The 23692-nt window shown below is 50.9% G+C and overlaps 7 protein-coding genes across 7 annotated transcripts; 5 read left to right on the top strand and 2 right to left on the bottom strand.

Moving 5' to 3' along the window:
* Nucleotides 1–1238: 1238 nt before the first annotated feature.
* BU24DRAFT_454757 (uncharacterized protein) lies at nt 1239–2958 on the top strand. Its single transcript, XM_033531336.1, has 2 exons — nt 1239–2061; nt 2120–2958. The coding sequence occupies exons 1-2, from the start codon at nt 1467–1469 to the stop codon at nt 2596–2598; spliced, it is 1074 nt and encodes a 357-aa protein (XP_033378713.1). The 5' UTR covers nt 1239–1466; the 3' UTR covers nt 2599–2958.
* A 355-nt stretch (nt 2959–3313) lies between these two features.
* On the bottom strand, nt 3314–5449 carry BU24DRAFT_378340 (P-loop containing nucleoside triphosphate hydrolase protein). Its single transcript, XM_033524663.1, has 2 exons — nt 5194–5449; nt 3314–5147 (listed from the first exon to the last, which is right to left on the bottom strand). The coding sequence occupies exons 1-2, from the start codon at nt 5443–5445 to the stop codon at nt 3402–3404; spliced, it is 1998 nt and encodes a 665-aa protein (XP_033378712.1). The 5' UTR covers nt 5446–5449; the 3' UTR covers nt 3314–3401.
* A 117-nt stretch (nt 5450–5566) lies between these two features.
* Nucleotides 5567–7879, top strand: BU24DRAFT_57215 (uncharacterized protein). Its single transcript, XM_033534409.1, has one exon. It carries the CDS (start codon nt 5649–5651, stop codon nt 7557–7559), a length of 1911 nt encoding a protein of 636 aa, XP_033378711.1. The 5' UTR covers nt 5567–5648; the 3' UTR covers nt 7560–7879.
* Nucleotides 7880–8198: 319 nt separating this feature from the next.
* On the top strand, nt 8199–9688 carry BU24DRAFT_444354 (putative zinc metalloprotease; the record flags this gene model as incomplete). Its single annotated transcript, XM_033530632.1, has 2 exons — nt 8199–8775; nt 8823–9688. 2 exons carry the CDS (start codon nt 8199–8201, stop codon nt 9686–9688), a joined length of 1443 nt encoding a protein of 480 aa, XP_033378710.1.
* A 1854-nt stretch (nt 9689–11542) lies between these two features.
* Nucleotides 11543–12702, top strand: BU24DRAFT_413966 (uncharacterized protein; the record flags this gene model as incomplete). The annotated part of the gene is made up of 2 exons (XM_033526189.1): nt 11543–11582; nt 11678–12702. 2 exons carry the CDS (start codon nt 11543–11545, stop codon nt 12700–12702), a joined length of 1065 nt encoding a protein of 354 aa, XP_033378709.1.
* A 1369-nt stretch (nt 12703–14071) lies between these two features.
* BU24DRAFT_467017 (uncharacterized protein) lies at nt 14072–20094 on the bottom strand (the record flags this gene model as incomplete). The annotated part of the gene is made up of 2 exons (XM_033532412.1): nt 14072–15897; nt 15951–20094. The coding sequence occupies 2 exons, from the start codon at nt 20092–20094 to the stop codon at nt 14072–14074; spliced, it is 5970 nt and encodes a 1989-aa protein (XP_033378708.1).
* Nucleotides 20095–21110: 1016 nt separating this feature from the next.
* BU24DRAFT_427497 (dihydrolipoamide acetyltransferase component of pyruvate dehydrogenase) lies at nt 21111–23685 on the top strand. Its single transcript, XM_033529243.1, has 4 exons — nt 21111–21591; nt 21665–21714; nt 21788–22011; nt 22126–23685. Exons 1-4 carry the CDS (start codon nt 21482–21484, stop codon nt 23221–23223), a joined length of 1482 nt encoding a protein of 493 aa, XP_033378707.1. The 5' UTR covers nt 21111–21481; the 3' UTR covers nt 23224–23685.
* The last annotated feature ends 7 nt before the right edge of the window (nt 23686–23692 follow it).

Below are 23692 nucleotides of genomic sequence, written 5' to 3'. Positions count from 1 at the left end.
TTGGCTCACAGGAAAATCTGTAGTAAGTCGGACGTGGCCGTTCACAGCGGCGAGGTTCTTGATGTCGATGTTGATCTGTTCAAGTCAGTCGATTCAAACAGGAATTTGAAGCATATCTCGAAGACTTAGCATAAGTTCATACACTCTAAAAAATGGTTGATCTTAACAAAGAATATGCAGTTATGTCTAACTCCTTGTGTCTATTGTCCTCTACGTACTATTAATGTATTACTAGGCCTCATAATGTTTTTGGAAACAAAGTATAGGAAATGGTTAAAACAGCTCTTGCCTGTTCATACAGCGAGGAGGACCTCGCACGAGATAGATTCTAGCGCACGCCCGAATAGTCGCAACAGACAATGGTATTGACAAAATTCTCACGGACTACGATCTCGATATCATGATCGGTCCGGCCGATAGCAATTCGCCAGTGTTAGCTGTAGTTCACGTGGAGGAGCTATGGTCTGCCAAACAAGCATTAAGGGTATCCCATCGCATCATAGCCTCTAGGCTACCTCGAGTATAATGGTCATCCACTCGGAATGGCCGCTGTTTCACACATATTTCGGGATGCCACGTTGATAGGGGTTCAGAGCGCGTGGGCTTTGACATGTTTGGTTCGTTCGTGTCGCCACCGTACAACGTTTTCGCAAAACGAGTACCGGTGTGGCCATGATGTGGTGATGGAAGATGAAATCATACGTTAGGGTTCAGCAGGCGCCCGATGGGGTTGTTGTGAAAATGCTAGTACAACTATGTCCTTTGAATAGCTTACTCGGTGCATGCAATAGGACGCTCGGTGCGTGTTTTAGGCTTTCTGTGAATGAGCGGCGTGGGAGTGTGTACGCATAAGATCGTTGAAGTTCCCAGTTTGTTATCTAGTGCTGTAGCATATTTCAAAGATGAACCTTGGATAGTATGGTTATTTGATAGCAGTGAAAAAGGCACCGTTGCCGCGTAGATCGACTAGGTCAATACTAATGAATGATGTTGCATTGTGTACAACGTGTTCAACAAGTTTACACCCTTTGTTCACCTTTTTGTGTATCCGTTTTCGTCTTTCAGCAAGGCATGTTGAAGTACATTGGTTCTGATTACGCAACATCGTCACTCTAGGGCAAAAGCACTTCCGTATGCGGTCATGTTGAGACAACGCGATAGCGTGACCGAAGGGGAGCAGACCCATGGAAGCACTCTCTCGCGTGAGTTGAACCAGCTATTGAAATGCGGTTGCGTGGCTAAACCCTCAGGTCAAAGAACATTCCTAGACTTTTCCGCAGGAGCAAATTCGCATTCCATGGCTTCCATCGAATCCAGGAACCACTGCATCGGTAACGAAGAACAAAGAAGACACTCTTGGTACCTTCAACCCGACATCACCCCACTCGTACAAATAAAACAAAAATGTCCTGTCGATCGTCAGTGTATCTATCGATCGCAGATGTAACACAGTCTGTACCTGCGTAATGGGAGAAGTCGCTGTTTCGTCCATCACTGCACATTTCGAGCCTGGAGCTCACAAGTCTTACCGAATGCCTCCTCTCCTCAGCAAGTTGATTCCGCGGAAAAGCTCAACCGATGGAGAACGTCGCTTTTCGACAATGACGTCCTCTGAGCCATCAAGTTCGCCCTCGGAGTGTGCACATGAGCCTATACGGCCACCTGGGAATCCGAGGTCACTGGAAGGTTTGTCAGACGAGGATATTGAGGTCCAGTTTGCCGGCGTCTATCAAGCAATTGTCACGCACGTGCACAAGTTTTATACCACGGCCCCATTGGAGAAGGGAGCGTATCAGTCGGCTATTGAACACGCAACGACGGGTTTGGGCATCTCGTGGCGACAATTACTTCCGCTCTTGAACGACCCGAAGACCAGACTGGGGACACTCACTTTATGTATCGCTTGGGCAATTCTTAGCCGGAGTCTGTTGCTAAAATTGGGATTGAGTGGTATTCCGGGAAGCTCGTTCCTACCTCCGGAGATAGTGGAGTGTTTCCAAAGCTTCTCGGTCGGAAAAGGCGCTATTGTGTCAGGCGGTGATGAGAAATGTCAATGTCACCGTAAGTATCCATCGAACAAGATCGTAGCCACACGGTAACCCACTGACTCTTTAATCAGTCGACCTAGGATTGATATCCCGTTGGAAACAAATAACCGCCGAATTACTTCGTGAGACGTATGTCGAAGACGCATTCTCTCATTTCGACTCGCGGACCATCAATATCGAGCGCGGCGTAAACGACCTCTATTCCCTCCTCCGAGCATACTCAGACACTTCGAAGGACGCGATCGACGCCCGGACGACCGATCTACGCAACGTATTGAAGCAAGGGGCGAGATTCGCGTTTACTCTATTCGGCACACCGACCTTCTGGCAATTCGACTGGAAAGCACCCAACGAGCCTGACGAGAAGACCTCAGACACATATGACGAGTGGCATCCAGTGCCGAGGAGGCCGGCAGAGAGGGAACTGACACCCGAGGATATCGTGATCTGGCCGAGTCTCGTAAGAGCGATGGATAATGAGGGGCATTATGTCGAGAATTCGGGTGGGCCGGGTATTGGGAAGAAGATTCACCTGAGCCAGTTTCAATGATGGTTTGGAGTGATATCACGATTGATCTTGTAGGAATGACCTCGTGTATCAAACATACCGATGTGGCTTGTATTAGACATAGACAAAAGCGCAGAGACAATTCGATGGCGGGGAGACACACCAAATGTTGAGCTCAAACCCCCCGTTCTTTCGGCCTTTTCCAGAGAGCATAGTATTTCACTGATTGAAGTTCAAGCCAGTATGGGATATCCGTAGCTTAGTGAAGCCAATACAATTAGGGCACTAAATGCGCTATGTTTCTTTCAGCGTAACCTGTGTAGGGGAAGCCAAAGAGGTATCAGAAGTACAAGGCAAAGGGAGCAAAATAAGCACTGACAAGCATATTGGTACCAATCAAATGAGAAGACTGCCTTACAAATAACGTATTTCAAACCACGGCCTTGTACCTACGTCCATATGAATTTCGGGCAGATGACTTCTACAATTCTTGCGATTCCTATAGAACCTAATGAGCATGCTGTCAATTTGAAGACATATGTTCCTAGTTTCTAGGAAGAGGCTTGATATTATGGTTCAGAAGGATAGAATGAAGCCCGGGTCGGAGATCACGTGCAGGTAGGAATTGTTAGGAGGACTTTAGGGAGATAGATCAGGGCTCCAAAGAGCATTCAGGCAGCATACTGTCGCGTATAGACGCCTCTATAGTAGGGAGCATCACAGGCACACTCCGATAGCAAGAGAAGATACGGGCGGCCAGAGGGCAATATAGTAAGATTGGTACACATAGATCATAATAATGTACTGCCGCATGTGGCAGTACATAGATGATCATCTCTGTTGGCCTAACTGATATCAAACAAGGGTCCCACCATGACCTTTCCCTGCATTCGTTCCTTCAAAGTTTGTGCTCGCTCTCGACTACGATCTTCGGCCTTCTTTTTAGCTGATGCCTTGAGGAATCTGCCTGTCGTACCATGCTTGATTCGAGTGAGCATGTCTGCAGCCTTACCCTTGGTAAGGTCTTTGGGGTGTAGTTGATCGTCTTCCGGTCGATACTTGTTCAGGAAATCGACCTGGGCTTGCGATGCTCTGCTACGACGCCAAGATTGATTCTTGTATATCCACATATGGTCGAAGACCTCTACAGCAAATGTATCCGCTGCATGTACGGTATGTTCAAAGGACTCCCCCTGTGCGACAGTCTTTGGCGTGGCATATGGACTTTTTGACTTGACGCCTGCGGGCAATCTACGATAGTATTTTACTGAAAAGGTGGCCCCGTTCTCGGAGGGTTCCAGATACAGGTAATTTCCGCTGTTGGTGGTCAAGACATATTTCCCATCTCCTACGCCTACCCAGGCGTATTCGCTGAGCTTTCGTATGTGCTTGTCGTTTGAGTCATCCGCAATAAGATCATGTACGGAGTCATAATCTGTGAATGTTACAGTTCCTGGCAGTTTCTTCGACACATTTTGCTTTGTGGTGCCCTTCAGTGAAGCATTCCGCTCTGCTTCAGACTCCTTCCTAGCTTTGATCTCGGTCATGGCTTCTACATTCGCATTTTCAACAATCTCATCGGGGTCGAGTCCGAACAGCGTTGGAGTAGAAACGACTCCAGTACTCAGTGCAGCGACCAAATCAATGACATGGCAGTTCTGCTTTCCTTCATGCAAGCGCATACCTCGACCAATCATCTGCACTAATAGGTTTCGAGATTTTGTCGGCCTAGCGAGGATAACACAGTCGATGTTCGGAATATCAGTTCCTTCCGTGAACACGCCGCAATTGAGTAGCACGGGGAATTCCTCATTACGAAAAGCATCGACTCTTTCGCTTCGAACCCTCTTGGGAGTGTCTCCAGTAACGAATTCGGCCTGTATACCGAACTCTCGAAATTTCGTCGTGAGATCTGCAACATGCTGCAAATCGACACAAAATATCAATGTAGATCTTCGCTCTTTCGCACGAGCTAGGTAAGTTTTCACTACAAGCTCATTGGTCTCATTCGTGTTGATGGCGTTGGACAATGCCGCGGTTTGGAAATCGCCATTGGCGCCTGATTGAACTTTGTCAAGATCAGCCTTAATCTCCACAGTGGTGAACATGACATCCGAGAGCCACTTTTCCTCGATCATATCCACATAATCACGGTGATATACGATGTGGTCAATGACCGCGCCAAGTTTCCGCCCGTCAAATCGTGAGAAGGTGGCAGATACGCCGACGAGTGCTGGAGCCGGCACCTGGTTCCAGTCGGAACTATATCTCAGGTGGAAATGTTTAAGCAGCTCTAAGTATTGGCTGCTGACAATGTGGTGTGCCTCATCGACAAGTACGAGCTTGAACTTGGTCGGGTCAAACTTCAGCAACCTATCCCCAGACATGATGCTTTGAATCGAAGCCACGGTGATGTCTGCAGCGCCAGACGCATGGTGGTTCCCCATCTCAATGTCTACATATTTGTCCGGATAAGCGAGACTACAGTGACGGGCCGCTTGTTCGACAAGTTCACGGCGATGGGCAAGTACAAGAGTTCGTGATGCATCGTTTACGGCTGGAATCCTATCGATCAAGTGGGTGAAAATGACCTTAGAAAATTAGACAGGCTTCAGCAGAATAAACGGAACGACTTACAGTCTTACCGCTTCCTGTAGCTAAGGAGATTCCCAGCCTCTTGTGGCCTTTCTCGAGGTACGATAGAACAGATTGAATGCACTCTTCTTGATACTCGCGAAGAGTGATCTTCAGCGGCGAGACGACATCAGCCGGCTCTGACGTTGTGGCCGTGCCTGTACTATTGCTGGACACATATCTGATAGTGACGCGGGCAGAGTCAAATCCTGCCCGCTTCGACAAGATTGGCGCATGCCGAATGGCTCGCAACATGAAGGTGTTGTGTCATGAACGCGTCCGCGATCGTGAACTTGGACTGAAGCCGAGGCATCTCCGGCTTGGCACCGCGCTATCACGACTTTCTTGATCCAACCAATTGAAGCCGTCCTTGAAACTTCCATATTGTTCGCAACTGCTCAATCCGCTTTCGCACTTGTTGTTTGCGATTTTCCCGCGCCGTCACCGATGTTGCGGCGATGGGCTCTTCGGCATCTGATTATGAGCCTGGAATAGAATCCCAACAATCATCTCCAGAGCCTCCATCTAGGGTCAGCTCAAGATACAGTTCTCATGTCCCGGGTTCTCCACACAAGCGCCGTCGTATCTCTCGTTCTCCCTCCGGTGAGCGTGTATTAGCCAGGAGATATCATCTCGAAGGTCTCTACAACGACGACTATCGTGTTCTATATAATGAAGTCGTCGCCTCTGCCACGAATGGCATGAACGATGACCCTTTCCAACCTCCAGCACTTCAGATTGGAGGCTCGAATTGGACCGTTGCAGAGAAAACTGCATTATTTGCTGCATTAACGAAACATGGCCCCGATGATGTTGCCAGCATTTCGCATGCCATTCGCACGAAGACAATTGCGGAAGTGCAGGACCTTTTTTTGCTTCTACAGGATGCAGCAGAAAAGCGATCCACGAATGAACTCACTCTTCTCGACATCCCTGCTGCTATTGAAGTCAGTGATGAATGCATAGAACGCCTCGATGTAGCTGGCGACACGCTCGCCTGGCTTCAAGAGAAGTTCGAAGCTAAACAAGAGCAAGACCGATTTGGAAAGCACTGGCTCATTACCCCCGAAATAGCGGATGACCTTGAGGCTGCCATACGTCCTCCAGAGAATTTGTTCTCCTCGCCACCACCAGGTATCAGTGGCGACAATTTGCTGGCCGACGCGGGACAACTTACTCTAGCCAGTATCCCTGAGGCTGATCTCATCAACGCTTCTGTGATGCTTGAATTATCTTCAGCAGTGTTCATGAACAATCCACCCGCATCACATTGGACAACCCTTATTTCACCTCTGGCGGCCAAACCATCCATATATCGTACAGCCTTTGGTGACTTTCACAATCTGGCTGTCTCCCTCACCAGGCGTCTCGTACAGGCAAGTATAATACAAGCTACATCTCGACTGAGAGCACAGGGGTGGCGGAACACGAAAGGAAACAAGCCATTCGTAAGGAGTAGGGACGTTCATACTGCGGTCGACATGCTCCGGTTACAACGCAATAGCCGTGAGTTTTGGAGAGGTGCAGCGAGGCGATGTAAGCTTCAAGTCCTGAAAGGGACGGGGAAAAGAGAGGAGATTATTGACTGGAACGAAGCCGAGGCGCGATTGGATGTAGGCGATAGAGCAGCATACTCGATGTCTACCGACGTACACAACACTTCCGCTTCAGAGCCCGATGATTTCCAACAAAGGGCCGTACGGCATGGGACTCCTCTTCCAACCCGTCTTCTCTCCGATGCTGACGACGACGATCTATCGGATAGGGAATACGAAGACGATGCTGCGAGCGATGAAGCTTTGGATAGCGATGAGGCCTCGGACGCGTCGTCTCAGATCATCGACATGCCAAAGAATAAACCCCAGGGAAGTCCTGAAAGAGCTCTGGACACTGTCGCGCAATTTGATTCAGAAGCTAGCAGGCTAGAAGAGCTACGCCTATGGCAGATTATAGGCGAGACCCCGAGATCAAAAGCTCCAGCCCCTCTGTCACCAGAGGATGAGAACGAGGAGGATGATGAAGGTGCCGCGTCGTTGACGGATACTAAATGGCGAGAGTCTTTCCAATACCGTGCAGACTGGGAAGAATTTCGCAATCCTGTTTCGGCCAATAGTTTCGAGGCCAATCAGAAAACATTACATGCAGATGAAATTCTGCTGTCTATCGAAGACTTCGCTGGTAAGATGGCGAACGAGAATGAATTTGGGGCTGCACGAAGACACAAGAGAAGGAGAACGGCGGAAGCTGATATACCAATCCTGGGTGCAGGAGCATACGCTGCCAGAGCTTTTGAAGCAGACTATAGTCGAAATCCCACCAGCAGCGTTCAAAGCGATTCCGATGCAGACACGGAAATGCTAATTCACTGAACTGAGCAGGGCAACAAATGAACATCACATATAGCTTCGTGTTCTGTCTCACTTACAGCCTGGGGTATCTTCTTGAAATGTTTATGCTGAACAGAATATCTTGCGATTGAACATTTACGGGAACAGTCTTAGGTGTTGCTATCGCGAGGTCTCATATCAGCAAATCTCGTACAACTGCTCGTTTGTGCTGTCTAGCGAACAAGGAAACGATCTTTGGGTTCTCTAAATTCCCGTTCCGCGCTCTCAGGGCTCAACGGCATTGACATCCATGGATCAGGGATAATTGGACCGAATGATCATCCATGACGATATCACAACCCAGATCTCGAATTGATACCAAGCCTACCCAACCACCTTCCTAAAACAGTAATCACCTTCACAAAACCCTTGCTCTCCTACGCAACTGCTGGGATTGGAAGACTGCCGAGCTGCAACCGATGACATTATGAGCACGACTATGAGGGGTGATGCGGGCTGCAGATATGTTTCCCGTCTTTTGCTAACTTATACTGGCAGTTGGCAACGTTTGCCCAGACTTGTACAGAGTGTTGCTTGGTGCCATCGGCTATTTTCAGATCCGCATTTAAAAGCCTTCAAGATCACAATTTCTCATTGTACGTCCCGTACATCTCTGTCAAAATGCACTTCTTGATCCTGGCCACGGCGCTCTTAACGACCGTTTGTGCCAACGAGCTTCGCCTGTCCCCCAGGGATCTACCCCCGCCAATTGCAGCAAATGCGAGCAGTTACACTGACTGTGCAAACGCAGCATGGCCGCCATCGGATGTAGGAGTTGAATTGGTCCCGCAGGCGCCTAACGACGAGCTCAAGTCGATGTTGGACGAAGTGGACGCGGCTAACATCGAAGCTTCAATCGAGAAGCTCGTTTCTTTCGGCACCCGCCATACACTTTCCGTCCAAAACGATACCAAACGCGGTATCGGTGCCGCTCGAGACTGGCTGGAATCCGAGTTTAAGAAGTATGCAGAGGATTCGGATGGGAGGATGACGGTTACGGTACCGGGTTATGTTCAAGGCGTAGCTTCGAGGATTCCGTTCCCTGTGAAGATTTCGAATGTGTTAGCTACCATCAAAGGTTCAACTGACCCGTCGAGAGTGTATGTCATTACGGGTCACTATGACAGTAGGGTTACAAACGTGTTGGATTATACCTCTGATGCGCCTGGGGCCAATGATGATGCGAGCGGAGTAGCTTGTATGCACGAATCCCGCTCGATATGTGAGATACCTAATGTTTCTTAGTGGTACTCGAACTGGCACGGATCCTTGCAAAGAAGCAACCTAAAGCCACAATCATCCTGGGCGCAGTAGCCGGAGAGGAGCAAAGCCTCTATGGATCTACGTTCCTGGCCCAAACCCTGAAGAACTCAAGCACGAACGTGGAAGCCATGCTCAACAATGATATCATCGGCTCATCCACGGGAGATCGAGGACAGAAAGACCCATTCACGATTCGAGTATTCGCTCAGGGCCCACCTCTGAACGAGCCAACTGACGTTGCGGCCCGGAGATTGCAGATAGGAGGGGAGAATGATTCTCCTGCACGAGAACTCGCACGGTTCTCGAGTGAGGTAGCGGCCAACGAAGCTACTGGGATGAACATAGCAATCATTTACCGTCTAGACCGTTTCCTTCGAGGTGGAGACCACTCTCCGTTTCTACAAGCCGGATATGCTGCAGTGCGATATACGGAGCCGAACGAGAACTTCGCCCATCAACATCAAGACCTCCGCGTGGAGAATGGGACGCAGTACGGCGATCTCATCGAATTCGTTGACTTTGAATATATAGCGCGGGTATCAAAGGTCAATCTCGCAACGCTGTGGTCATTGTCCGAAGCGCCCGGACAAGTCAGGAATGTGACTGTCGACACCACTGCGTTGGACAACAATTGCAGGCTGAAATGGATAGTGAGTGACAATGCAGAATTGGCCGGGTACGAAGTCGTCTGGAGGGCTACGACGGCAAGTTTGTGGACCCATGTTGTTGAAGTTGGCAAGGTTGGAAGTGTGACGCTACCTCTGAGCAAAGACAATGTCATATTTGGCGTGAGGGCAGTGGGCAATAATGGATACAAGTCGCCTGCAACTTACCCATTCCCAGGCTGATCAAGCGTAGCGGTATCAACAATGCACTTCTCAATTTCTCAACATCGATTCATTTGAAACTTAGGTTTTTGACTCACTTAGACATGCAGAACTTTTCAATGGTACGGCTGAAGCGCATATTGAATCCAGTAGACGAGGCTGTGTAGTACGTACACTATGTACGTGTATGACAATGCAGCGACGACACTGTATCGCATCATCCCCAAACTCTCCACCGTTCTTTAATTGATCATCTAGTTTATGAGTCAAATTGTTGACGGACTGCAGTCATGGACAATGCATGTAACCAATTTCGACAACAATTTAACTACCGGTAAACCATTATAGCTACAGATGCGAATTACGCGGACGTGCTTTATAAGATGATGCCTACGTCCGCGGGTGGTGAGGCCCGAAGTGGTCTAGCCCTGCCCTGCCGACATCGCATTGAGTCAGACGCTATTCACGCCGTTGTACGCCCTTCGCCTACCATCGACTACCATGACTTGGATGCAGCAAATCCCGCGCCCTTGCAAGCGATACCGCATCCCTTAGCACCGGTGACTTTAACTGGTATACGCGGTGGACTATGCCTGGGAATGGAAATGTGGCTTAGCGCAAGTGACCTCCTCCCCAGATGGCTTGCAACTTCGACTCGTCGGATGACAAACCGAGTGATGTTATTGTCGAGTCCAATGGTGGAAATGGGCTGAGGGCTTGGAAATCATGGGAAGAACGATGGTTGGTGAGGCATCCCATTTGTACTTAAGGGCCTTGGTGCCTGGACGTTGAGGAGGTATATTCTTTCATTCATCACTACTACTGTCTATCAAACAAAGACAATCATCTTGGATATAATTGTTCCACCCCGCAGCATATCCGCGCATCTCCGCCCTTCGAGCCAATATATCTCAACACAGTATATATCACCTACATAGTACCAACAAACTCATAAAACACCATATCTTCACAATGTCGTCCACATCACGAACAAGTCCGATGAATGAGAAAGACGCTATGTCTATTCGATCCACATCCACCGTTTCCTCCACAACCGCCCTCCTGAAGTCAAAGTTCCACATCAGGAGTTCGAAGAAGCCAAAGCACGTGGAGACGCCGGCCGAGAAGACAGAACGAAAGCTCATTGAAAGTGAAGCGCGATTGGCACATGCCATGATGCGGTGAACTCTCTTTTCTTCGTGATCATGTTTCGTTTGGGTCTTAGGTATGTGAAGTGTGATTGAATGGTCCGTTCAAACGAGGGTTACTAACATTAGATCTCAGGGCGTTTCTTTGCTTTAATGGACCAGTCATGTTTTCCAACTTATCTAGGATGTTTCTGTTACGGCCGCTATATGTGGAGGTGGTGGGATTCTGAAGTGAAGTCACAAATCTTCACTGTTTGCAGAGATCGATCTTTCGACATTGAGGCGGTAAAGTGTCGATATTCGTAGCTGTATACGCACAATATTCTTCCAATATGAATACGTCAACAGCGTACATGTAATCAATCAACTGATTTCTTCAAGATTGCCATCCTTGCCGCCCAGTATTCAGTGCAAACGATGATTTCACCGCCCCCTAAAGCCTTCCCTCTGCCTCCACTTCGCACCCTCAACGCACGTCCGAGCACATCTGGTGATAGTGGGCGTTTGTTTACACACCGCTAGTGACCCAACAACCCTAACACCATACATAACAGCGATGTGAGTGAGGCATAAAATCTTGCACCCCCGCAACCACTCCCGCATTTTCGGATTCTCAACCTACTCCTCCCTTCTTCTAACATAGCAACCACTGCGACCATCACCTCTTCGTCCCACAGTTAAGTACAATCATCTGTATCAATCCAACTCGTTGTCTGTCAAAGGTAAGATGCCCGATAGACAAGACCGCGAATCCTCCATGTTGACAGGTACGAGCGCACTTTTCCTTCACCTTTCCCACCATCCCTTCCCTTCCCTCTCGTCTACTCGATCACTTATAGAATCTATCACTCACACAGGACAGATACGACCGCCGAGGAGAGTCGTCGCCGTCTCGTACTCAAGCTACCTCTTTCGTCGACCAGGGAGAATCACCACGAGCGTGCTCCTGAACCATCCCCTCTCTTCGAACCTGCGAGAACACCATATGACAGATCTCGTTACAGTCCTTTTCGCCCGGAACAGCGCTACAGCGACGACCCAAGGGACGCTGCCGTATTCACCTACGGCACCAACGACGCCGAATCCTCCAACGAATACTCGTCCTCCAACTCAGACGACTTCAACGCCCACGACCTCACCATCTCCCCCTCCCACACTCTCCCCGACATGACCACCACCACCACCTACTACACCACCCCCAACACCCCACCCACGTCCCTCATCGAGCCCGTCCTCGCGCACGCCCGCGCCCTCAAAGCACACCTATCCACCAACACCCCCCTGCAACACCTCTCCGCACACCCCTCCCCGCCGTCCTCCCGCCGCAAAGTCGAAGACGACCCGGAAAACATCATCATAAAGGACCTGCGGCAGAACCATCACATGTCGTGGGGCGGCATCGCGAACTACCTCAACGCGCGGCGGCTGGAGCGCGGCGAGCCGCAGAGCATGACGCAGCCGGCCGTGTACTCGCGGTTCGTGCGGAACGCGCCGAAGATTGCGATGGCGGGTGGGGAGGGGGGGTTTGATGTCAAGGATTACATGCACTTGAGGCATGCGAGTGAGTATCCTGTGCGTGCTGGCGGCGGGCGGAAGAGGAAGAGGAAGGCTGGGGAGGGGGAGGAGGGGGATGGTGGGGAGGATGGGGATGTGGATGGAGAGGGGGGTGAGAAGTGGCAGGGGCATGGGTTCAGGGCGGTGCGTGTCATGAGCAAGCTTGATGCTGATAGTAGGGAGTTGGAGACGGCGGTCGGGACGGGGCATCTTGTGGATGCGGTTGCGGTTGTGCAGAGGGGGTTCTGGGGGTATGTCGCGGATGAGTTGGAGAGGTCGACGGGGAAGTTTTACGATCCTAAGGCTATTGAGTCGAGGTGGAAGGAGATCTGAGATGTTCGGGTAAGTTGAATTGACGTCTCAGTGTTGGTGGTGATGATCATCATCGTGATGAGGACAATTGCTAATGAGACGAACAATAGGCTTGAGCATCCACTATCACGGGAGTCAATAACCCGTCCTACCCATCTTAACCATACGCGGAAGAATAGTTCTACTATTCGATTCGACCTCTAGGTGATAGTGGTGGTGATGACCTCCACCACTTGTCCTCCCTATTCATATCCTCCAAACCCACCATGCTTTGTACAACTACATCATCAGGATAAACGCATCCTGGACAAACCACCGACATCTCACCCTTCCAACATTTCATTCCACAACCCATTCAGACACGCCAGACACTTTCCCCTTCACCATCACCATTCTCCTCACGATGAACTTCATCTCTCGACCACGGAATCAGCAAACAGTCCCCCACCCATTATCGAACCCACAGATCAAGCATCTTCCCCCTCCCCTTTTTGCATCCTCCTCTATTCGATTCGAGTCAAAATTCTCAATTGACCTCGGGGAGATGGCCAGTCATGGGCGTTTTCAAAGCGACAGATCCAGGCAGGCGACAGTAGTATAATTCTATCAACTTCATCAATTAAACCATTTTCTACATATTTTCTACTTGGGGACTTGAATGGTTGAATCAGTGCATTGACATAAAAGTGAAACTTGAAAATGAAAATGAAAATGAAGGGGAGATGGTGGGATAATTGATACTTGGACGATGTGGTTTGATGATTTGTATTTTGTATTTTGGGTTTTGTTTTGATAGGCGATAGTATCAGCTTTCAAAAAGCGTCAACGTCACACCAACCCCTTCACCTCTCCCCTCCCCAAAACTAACAAAATCCCAACAAGCCATTGTGTAGAGGATAATAACAATGTTCGAAAAGTTAAGTTACGTATGTGTGTAATACCATCCGCATGACACACTTTCCCAACATCACAACAACACAATCAATTTAAATAGTACTTATTCGAATTGTCTCAAATGGTAGATCAGATCAGATCAGCTAAGCTACAACATAAAAACAGAATTCCCTATATGCAAATGCAGTTTGAAAAGCCGAAGGAAAAAGAAGAAGAAAAAAGGTGTGCGGGTGGTCTTCCCAAGCACGCACGCATGTTCACTCGCGCACATGCACGCACACAGACAGGCTAGATGGATGGTTGGATGGATGGACGGATGGGTGGATGGTAGGTAGGTATGAAACAAAGCTTTTCTATTTCGCGGACCAACAACCATTCTTGTTGAAAAAAAGAAGAAGGGAGAAGAAGAGAAGCCACACCTTCTACCCTCAGACCACAGCATGGGGAAGTAGAAAAAGACATTTAGCGCTCCATAGACGGGAAAGAGAAGAGAAATCTACTTGTTACTCCGGCTCGCGCGACGCGGAATCATAGGACTATTACTAAAGCTCCCCCTCGGACTCCTCGCGACCGGCGTCATGAGGCTCACCTTATCGATCCCGAGTTTCGACTCGAAGATCTTCATGACGAGCGCTTGCACCGCGCGCTGGACGTCCGCCGCCATTTCTGTGCCGAGCAGCCCGACGACGAGCGGCGCGAAGACGTCGATGTGTTTTTCAAACTCGCCGTCCGGGAAGTTGATGTAGCCTTCGAGGACGGTGACGACGACGGGCCGCCAGGTCACGATGTTGCGCTGCTGGGTCTCCTCGTCGAGCTCGATGTACGACGCGATGATGTCTTCGCAGAGGGGGATGAGGGCGGCTTCGGTCTCGTCGCGCGACGCGGCGCGGTCGTTGGATTTGTCGTGGTACATGCGGAAGAGGATGCTGATGTAGACGGAGGCGGAGCCGGATTCTTGCTTGAGGAGGTTGGGCGGCTGCTTCATGAAGCCTTCTCTGAAGAGGCGGGTGCGGAGGTCGCGGTCGGCGTTGAAGCGTTTGGCGAAATGGTAGGACTTCTTGAGGACGGCCATTAGTCGCAGAAGCTCGCCGGATGGGATCTTTTCGTAGACGGCGTCGTTCGTGAAGAGCTCTTGCACGGTTTCGATCATGAGTAGTTGCAGAACACACTTCGTGATGATCTGGTTGAAGAAACGACGGCGGGCTGCGGTGACGACAACAGGAGGCTGCTGGAGGTCCTGGCTCTCAGGTCGATAATCTTCTAGATCCTGTGTTTGCCGCTTAGGCAGGGGAGACGGCATTCGTTGTTCTATTGTTGCAGTACTTGATGCCTCCGAAGTGACCACAGATGGCCGTCGATCAGTCAGGCCGTTGATGCCAAGTGCATTGTCTGGGCTCGGTTCCTCTGCGGGTGTCTGGAGCTGCAACTCAGCAGGAGACGGCGATTCCGCAGATGGAGTTCTGCCGCCAGGAGTGTCGCGAGCGCTGCCATTTGTAGGCGTGTATGATGAACCACTAGTGGCAGCCGAAAACAAAGCTGTGGCCTCCGTTCGCTGGAAGAGCTCTACAAAGGCTTTCACGATCTGGCTCCAGTGTCGTGGTTCGAACTTTTGAACGTTTTGCAGGATCAGCTGTTGCAGGCAGTTACTTCCGATGCGGGCCAATGTGTCATTCTCCTGACAGATGCAAAGAGCAAGGAGATCGAGGAAGCGATCCAACATGTATTCTAATGACTCAAAGAAATGAGTGAAGAGCTTGATCATGTTCCGCAAAGCCTGGATCATAGTTGTTGAAAGCCAGACAGATAGCTCTTCATGGTTGAGCACCTTCGACATTTCCGACTTGGACTTCAATACCATGAAGATTGGGTATAACAGCTGACGCCATAGGATATCCCAGAACTCCTGAGGGAAGTTGCGGCCATATGCTATGAGGGTCTCAAAGAGATATGTAAGAGCTCGTGATCGCACTTCCAAATCCTCGCCGGTCATGAGGACATCGTGGAATGCGAAAAGAACTGGGAACCAGAACTGTTCCTCTTGTGTTTGTCGGCTCGGCTGCTTCGGTATAGCGGAACGACTTTCGGTGTCCTTGACGAATCCAGCACCGACAGATAACGGGCACTCGGGAGTTCGCAGCATCTTCGGCACGGACGACTTCAATAGCTCGATGGCCTGGAGTGACTTCTTCTGGAACTTGAAGTTCTTCGAGAATTCTGTCAAACAGACGATCAGGTCGGCAAAGGCTCCTTGTGAGATGACGATGCCGAATCGGGAGTTGTATACTTGGGATACGTTCTCAAACGCGAGATTGACAATGCCCTCTACTCATAATTAGTATATTCCCCCAAAACGTCTAATCGCGTCGTTCACTTACCATAAGGCTCCTTGGCTGCGACAGTGAAGACGCCAAACATTGTCTTCCAGCCTGACCGAATGTTCTCTCCACGTGCCTGGATCATCTGAATCAAACAACGCAATACCATATCCTTGACCGGCACCACGCTCGCATTGCTAATGATATGCTCAAATGGCTTAAGGAAGTCTTTCTGGAACTTGAAACCCGGCAACTCTTCGATTTCCATGAACTTCATCGAAAGTTGTCGCAGTGAATTTAGGGCGAAGAAGACGACGTTAGTGTTGGTGTGGCAGCCGACTTCGTTGAAGTGTGCACCAAGAACCTGCCAAATATTCGTCCACTCAAAACGCACACGGTTCATGTTGTAGCCGCTAATCTCTACCAGTTTCTGTAGACTGTAGGTACGAGGCGATTCGCTCTGTCCTGATGATTGAATCTCTTGCCAACTGACCTGTGTGAGGGCTTTAACGAAATCGACGATAGCCTCGCCGGAAAGGTTTGCAGTGTTGGTGAATATTCGGTCCACGCCTCTTATCATGTCTGTTGATCGACTCTCTTCAGCAACATCAGCCTGGTAATTCGCACCCATATTGGATGTTTGGCGTCGACGATTGGCTGGGACGTTTAATGACTTTCGAGGAGCTGCTCCTGGTTGAATCTGGGCCTTCAACACATCTGGTACAGCACGTTCATCAACTCCAGTGGAGATGAGCTGGAAGCGATCGAGCTGTGACACACATGTGAGAATGTCACGCCACGATTCGCGGAGTAGATTGCCTTCGGTGTATGCGACTTCGATGAGGACTTTGAGGGCCTCTACGTTCTTTGCCTTCATCTCGCTGATGTTGTAAAGGTTGGTGAAACGGGAGAGGAATGAAACAAAGGCTTGGCGTGGGCTTTCGAGATCGAACAGGCAGGCGACGCGAATGGCGAGTTTGATACCCTCTATGCATAATTTCACGATCTCGATGTTGTGATCTTGAGCTTGGCCGGAGAGCGCGGTAAGGAATGGCATCCAAGTGACCTCGAACATCGGGCCCACGTGCTTGAAGGATGAAGCGGGGATGAACTTGGATACAGGCATCTTCGTTGCCGTTCGCCGTTGAGCACGCAGCAGTTGCTTGTACAATTGCTCCGTCTTGTTTGCCATCTCTTCAGATGCTTGGACGTATGCTTCCCTTTGCAGATCTCGACCACCACCGATCAAGGCTTGGCCAATGTTGGCGGCAAGACCTGCGGCTGGCTGAGGAATTTGTCCGAGATTGGCAGCAGCTTCTTGTTCGGTGTTCAGAACGATCTCGTTGTTCGCAATCTCGTCGTAGATGCCGCGGAGATACTCCTCTGGAAGATCGGCATTATCGTTGATTCCACGGTTGTTCTTAATGAAATCTTCAGGAGTCATTCGAGGTCCCTTCATCTTCTTGCTGTGCTGATCTACGTTCAACATGATGACTGAATAGGATAGGACGTATGCGGTGTCGGCGTTTGCAAAAGCGTTCGGGTTACCGGTGATGTAGCGTTCAGCGAATTTCAACATGAACCGATCAATCTTCTGGGCTTCACCAGGAAGGCGGAACGATTGGAGGAAACGTCGCAGGGCGTCTACGAAGCGAGTCTTGGTGAAGTCCATCAGATCAACAAAGCTGTGCATGATTGCGATGTTCTCAGGGTTACCCTCTCCCAGGAACTCTCCTAGTTCCTTTTTGCTGATGCTATCATTGTCCAAGAAGAAGCGAGCGATATCCTGAGGTGAGTCGGAGGCGATGAAACCTTCCTGGATCAAAACTTTCAATCCACGTTTCGGCTTGAAATTGAATTGGCGTACGGCACTTGTGAGAGCAGTTTTCCTTTGTTTCGCTTTTTCGAGCGAACTGAAGTCGTCCTCTGCAAGCGGGGTAGCAGTGCCAGAGTCACCCCCGATGTTTGGTGATTCCGTGGCAAATCGCGTGTCCATCGATGACCGCAAGTCGTCCACGGAGTTTCTGGAATCTGGTTTGGGTTGACTGCTCTCAGCAATGGATTGCTCCGACCAGTTCACGAGCGACCGCAAGATTTGCACCAAAGCCTCGAGTGACTCTTGCTTCATCGCGTAGTCTTGTGGATACGCCTGCTCAGCCTCGTGGGTCGCGTTCATTGAAGCAGTTGACAGGGATGGTGGGAGGATTCCGCGAGTTTGCCAGTCGGGCTGGTGGGATTGCTTTGCACGATGTTCCTGATAGGCCTGCTGTTGCACAGGCGTCACGGCGACAGGCACGCTAGAAATCTTCGATAGCTGCTCAACGATGCGTTGATACATGTTGTCCAGTGCCGTTCGGTCGCAATCATAATTCAGGTAAACCTCAACGAGCGCTCGTGGATCGGTGGCTAATCTCTCAAAGATCTGCAAAATGTACTGCTTCTGGAAGACGGGGGCACTCCGCTTGTCCAAAATAGCAAGGTAGATCTCCTTCAAAAAGACCTCAATCTCCTTCTTGAGCATTACGCGCAAGTATTTGAGCATATGCCAGAAGATTTCGCAGCTGACCTCGAATACTTTGCTCACAGAGCTTGCGCCGTTTCTGCTGAGACTCAAGCAAAGGTACTGTTTGATCGCTTGCACGAAAGTGGTAGGCTCATCGGCACTGCTCCCCCTAATGGTAGCAAATGGAGACACGAACACTGCGATGTTGTTATGCAAGATGGTCTGGATGATGTGCAGCGACAGAAGCTTGGACCTCATTCCATGCGATCTCACGTCCAGGGCATGATCTACCGATAGAGATTTTGTACTTAATCTGCACATGGCCCTAAACACTAGGTAGGCATCCTTGACGAAAATCTCATCCTCTTCCTCTTCGTCGGACTCGATATGAGGGGTTGGCGAGGGTTCCTGGCCAGACACCTGTCTGGAACCTGCCTTCGCTGATATCCGTGTGACCAAAGTCGGGGCGTTGTCGTGAATACGGTCGTCGTTGAAGCTCATGTTATTCTCGAAACTCTGCAACGTGATCTTTGGGCCGGTATGTTTGTCGACGGGCTTGTCGATAGGTTCTCCGGTTTCTGGGTCGTAACGATCGCCTTCCTCCCCTTCGCCATTGAGTTCTGAGCCTTCTATATCTTGCGCACCTCCGTCAAACTCTTCCTGGATATGCTCTTCCGACTCAGTCCTCTCGTTCAAGGAGACACGTGAGAGATTGACTCTTGCCTCCTTGGCCGCAAGCCTTGTCTTCACTCGCTCGAAAACGGTTCCGACCATTTGTGTCAATGCGCCTTGTGCTACTTGTTGGTTGGCGCTCGATTTTGAAAGCAAAAAAATGTTGTACGTCAATCGCACTGCCTTCAAGAGACCTGCGCCATGCACCACGATCTTGTCGTTCAGGATGGCAGCCAGGAGTGATTTGACGATTTGCAATTGCACATCTGGCGGAGTCGCCTCGCCCTGGAAACAATCGCATATTGTGTCTATGGCTCGCTCGATCAGGGGCGGGACTTCGCTGTTGTCGCCTAGTGGCTCGGACGGGACGGAAAAGTACGAATAGCTGATCAATTTTCCTATGCAGTCCAATGCGGTTATGGACACGGCGACGGTGCTGGCTTCGGAGGCGAGCTGTAGGGGCTCAAATAGAATCTCGGGGTTGATGCGAGAAGGATCGCCCTCCTTCTTAATGGCGGCCAGCGCATTGGCTGTGGCATCACCAAGCTTCTTATTTTTCCTTGCATCTTTTGAGGCGGCGATCGTTTCGAGGGCGGTGACGACGAATACTAGGGAGCTTCGTGTTGAAGGTCTCGTGGCGGTGGTAGCAAAGGTTGCTGCCGTCGCTGCGGTGGACTGAGAGTCTGTCCTGGGACGATTTCGCTCGAAGAATTCGGCGGTTCGCGGAGTGTCATCTGCAGCGCCATTAGGTAGATTTATTGTCGGAGTCGACACTGTAGGCGTAGGCAGATCGGATTGGTCTGGAATCTCCTGCTGGGGTTGTGGTTGTGCTGGGGAAGCTGCCTGTTCTCCGGCATGCTCGGAGGTCGTGGAATCGGACGCGCTGTCCTCATTGACTCCCTTGACCTCCTGCTCCTCCTCATCGTCACTGGTTGAAGCCTGATTTATTTGTTCAGCCTGTGTGTGATTCTCCTGTTCCTCCTTTGGAAGCTTCTCTTCTACGGCGGGCGGGGCCTCGGTGTCGGCCATGATGACGGGGGTGGGTTGGTATGGGGGCAGCTTCGGCGGCGGGCACTGGTGAGATGCTCCTGGATGGTCGAGGTATTATAATCTAGCGGGGTGAACTCGCAGCGACCATGACGGAAGCGTGCGTGTTGAGATTGTGATGGGTTGGTGGGACTGCTTCAAAGTTGCAGGCAATAATGGATTTATGTTTGGTAGTGGAGGAGTATGGGAGAACGAATGGGTGGATGGGGAGAAAAGAAAAGTAAGAAGACCACTTTGTTATTATGTGGCTCGTGGTACTCGTAGGAGTAAGGTACCTAAGGTAGACGTAGAGGTAGTAGTAGTACCAGCAGCAGCAACAGCAGCATTGGTTGTGGTTACGAGTATCTAGTTGAACTAATAGCGGAAGCGGGTAGTATCGTCTATAGGGACTAGAAATAAATGACAAAGTGTCTTCCTTCGAAAAGCCTCAGCCTCGTCCTCTTCCGTCCTCCCCTTACTTGTCCGTCCCGTACCAAGTAACTCTGCGGTGCTTGCGCGTATGTCACTAGGTACCTAGTTTGAAAGGTGACGAATCCCTGCGCATGAACCAGTTATCCACCGTCGCCGCCGACCACCGAACAGACAATGCAATTAGTTAATTACCAGTAAAAAGGTGCAGGATACAGATCAGTAACTCCTTGTACCTGTATTTGTACCTGTACCTTGAAGCGACATGGCACCAACCGCGGAACGCCCAACCCAATAGATCGAAGCGAATTCGGAACGGATCAGATAAGTCTCTGTTGGAATTCTGTTATCAAGAAAGGGACAACCCGCGTATGAAAAATGCCATTGAATCCATTACAACTACAAGTGCTTGAGATGGACGGAGATATAGGCTATGGAGTGAATATGTAGTTGTACTTGATTTGATCATCTCACAGTACGGAATTGAAGAAGTGTGGCTTGATGACCCCCGAACCCTACTCCACCACTCTCTGCTTCCCTTCTTACTTACATGCGCACTTATTATTACAGTAAGCTCGGAAGCGACCCAATTAGTTGAATATTTTCCATGATGACTTTTATTACTCGAGCGAGCTCCGATAGGGATAGAGAGAATATACGGCGTATCTTAGTTAGTTTGTTCGACTTTGTTGGTGTATGCTGTCCTGCCAAGCAAATCTCATCCCGATTCCTAGCGGCCCTCCGAACACCCAGCTCGACACTTTTCTGTTGAGCGACATCTTCCATCCTCACAACTCTCCATCGTCAACTTCAACCACCACTCACCCTCCTCCTCCGAGCTTGCGCGAGCTGCATCTCCCCCATCTCTCCGCTCGCCGTCCTCAGTACTCTCTTCTGCCTCGTCTCCCCGCCGCTTGCGCTGGGTCGAATTTTCAGTACACTCCTTCGGCATCCCGACATAATGCCTGCTACAACATCACTCCTGGCCCGGGCCGGAGGTCAATTGAGCTTGAGGGGCTCAATTGCTCTGCGTGGAAGCAACGCTGCCTACAGGTCCTCAGATTTCGCCGTGTAAGTCCCCTCCTCCGCGATCGCCTCGCCTCCAACCCGCACGCAGAGAACTTTTGCTGACAAGGAGCTCCAGTCGACGCGCACCGGCACTATCCGCCCTCGCAAGATACTATGCCTCAAAATGTATGCCAGCGAAACCCCGAACCGCACCGGAAAGGTGCCCTCATCCATTGGCGTGCTAATCGATCATGTACAGCTTTCCCCTCCCACACCGTCGTCAGCATGCCCGCCCTATCGCCCACCATGACCTCCGGAAACATTGGAACATGGCAGAAGAAGGTCGGCGACTCGATAGCTCCCGGCGACGTGCTCGTCGAGATCGAGACCGACAAGGCACAGATGGACTTTGAGTTCCAGGAGGAGGGTACGATCGCCAAGATCTTGAAGAGCTCTGGCGAGAAGGACGTCCCTGTCGGAAGCGTAAGTCTGGAAGACTGTTGTTTGGCCAGCAAATTTGCATATCCCATCAAATTGGAGATGCCGGCCGCGCATGAACAGAAATAAGAGAGCAGATATCGCTAACAATGTTCACAGCCCATCGCTGTTCTCGTCGAGGAGGGCGAGGACGTCTCTGCCTTTGAGTCTTTCACCGTCGAGGACGCTGGTGGTGATAAGTCTGCCGCCCCGGCGCCCAAGGAGGGTGAAGCCTCTGAGGCCAGCGAGGCCCCGAAGTCTGCTCCCCCGGCCAAGGAGGAGGCACCATCTGCCATCGAGTCCGATTCGACTGGCGCCAGGTTGGAGCTCTCTCTCGACCGCCAGACCGCTTCCCCCGCCGTGAAGAGGCTCGCTCTCGAGAAGGGCGTTGCTCTCTCCGCCATCAAGGGCTCCGGCCCCGGTGGAAAGATCACCAAGGAGGACGTCGAGAAGGCCCAATCGTCCGGTGCAGCTCCCGCCGGCGCCGCTGCTGGCGCCCCTACCTACGAGGACACGGAGGCCACCAGCATGCGCAAGGTCATCGCCAAGCGCCTCACCGAGAGCATGCAGCAGAACCCCCACTACTTCGTCGCGTCCAACATCTCCGTGTCCAAGCTCCTCAAGCTCCGCGAGGCGCTCAACGCGTCCTCCAAGGGCGAGTACAAGCTCTCGGTCAACGACTTCCTCGTCAAGGCTCTCGCCGTTGCCGCCCGCAAGGTCCCCGCCGCCAACTCATCATGGCGTGAGGAGAACGGCAAGGTCATCATCCGCCAGCACAACGTCGTCGACGTGTCCGTGGCCGTCGCCACTCCCGTCGGCCTCATGACCCCTATCGTCAAGAACGTCAACGGCCTCGGCCTCTCCAGCATCTCGTCGACGATCAAGGATCTCGGCAAGCGCGCGCGGGACGGCAAGCTCAAGCCCGAGGAGTACCAGGGCGGAACCATCACCATCTCCAACATGGGCATGAACGCCGCCGTCGAGCGCTTCACCGCCGTCATCAACCCTCCCCAGGCCGTCATCGTCGCCATCGGCACCACCCAGAAGGTCGCCGTGCCCGGCGAGCTCACCGAGGACGGCACCCCAAGCATCGAGTGGGACGACCAGATCGTCATCACCGGCTCCTTCGACCACAAGGTCGTGGACGGAGCCGTCGGCGGCGAGTTCATGAAGGAGCTCAAGAAGGTCATCGAGAACCCATTGGAGTTCCTCCTATAGAAGAAGAAGATGAACGTCTTTCTTATTTTTCAAACCTTGTCTCATCATATCCCCACCCTAACTAAATCTTTTCCCCCCAAAACTCTTCTCTCTCTCTCCTCCCGAAATCTTCTCCAACCCCTACCCGAATTGGGCTAGCTATGTATTAGGATGTGATATCGACGTGTAATTGTCTCTGGCTATGCTGTCTCCCCACCGCGTGTGTCTTGTTCTTGTCTCTGCGTGTTACTCATCTAGACAAACCCCATATCCTCTCTAAATCCCTTAACCTCGAAGCAAGAAAAAGGACGACGACCTCCCAATCGTCTTGGACCTAGCTTCTCCTTCTCTCTTTCTCTTCACGGGGGAACATTGGACGCCAGGAGGGGAGCGGAGGGGCATAGACGAAGGACGGGAAGAGGGAAGGAAGGAAAGGGGGGGAAATCTTCTGTACAATGAAATGCTATTCTTCCTTTTTTCCAACTACCTA

Source organism: Aaosphaeria arxii (genome assembly GCF_010015735.1).
Source record: "Aaosphaeria arxii CBS 175.79 unplaced genomic scaffold BU24scaffold_11, whole genome shotgun sequence".
In the NCBI taxonomy this organism is placed as follows: Eukaryota; Fungi; Ascomycota; class Dothideomycetes; order Pleosporales; genus Aaosphaeria; species Aaosphaeria arxii.
The sequence above is the reverse complement of the archived record's forward strand: the minus strand, read 5'-3'. Positions and strand labels throughout refer to the sequence as shown.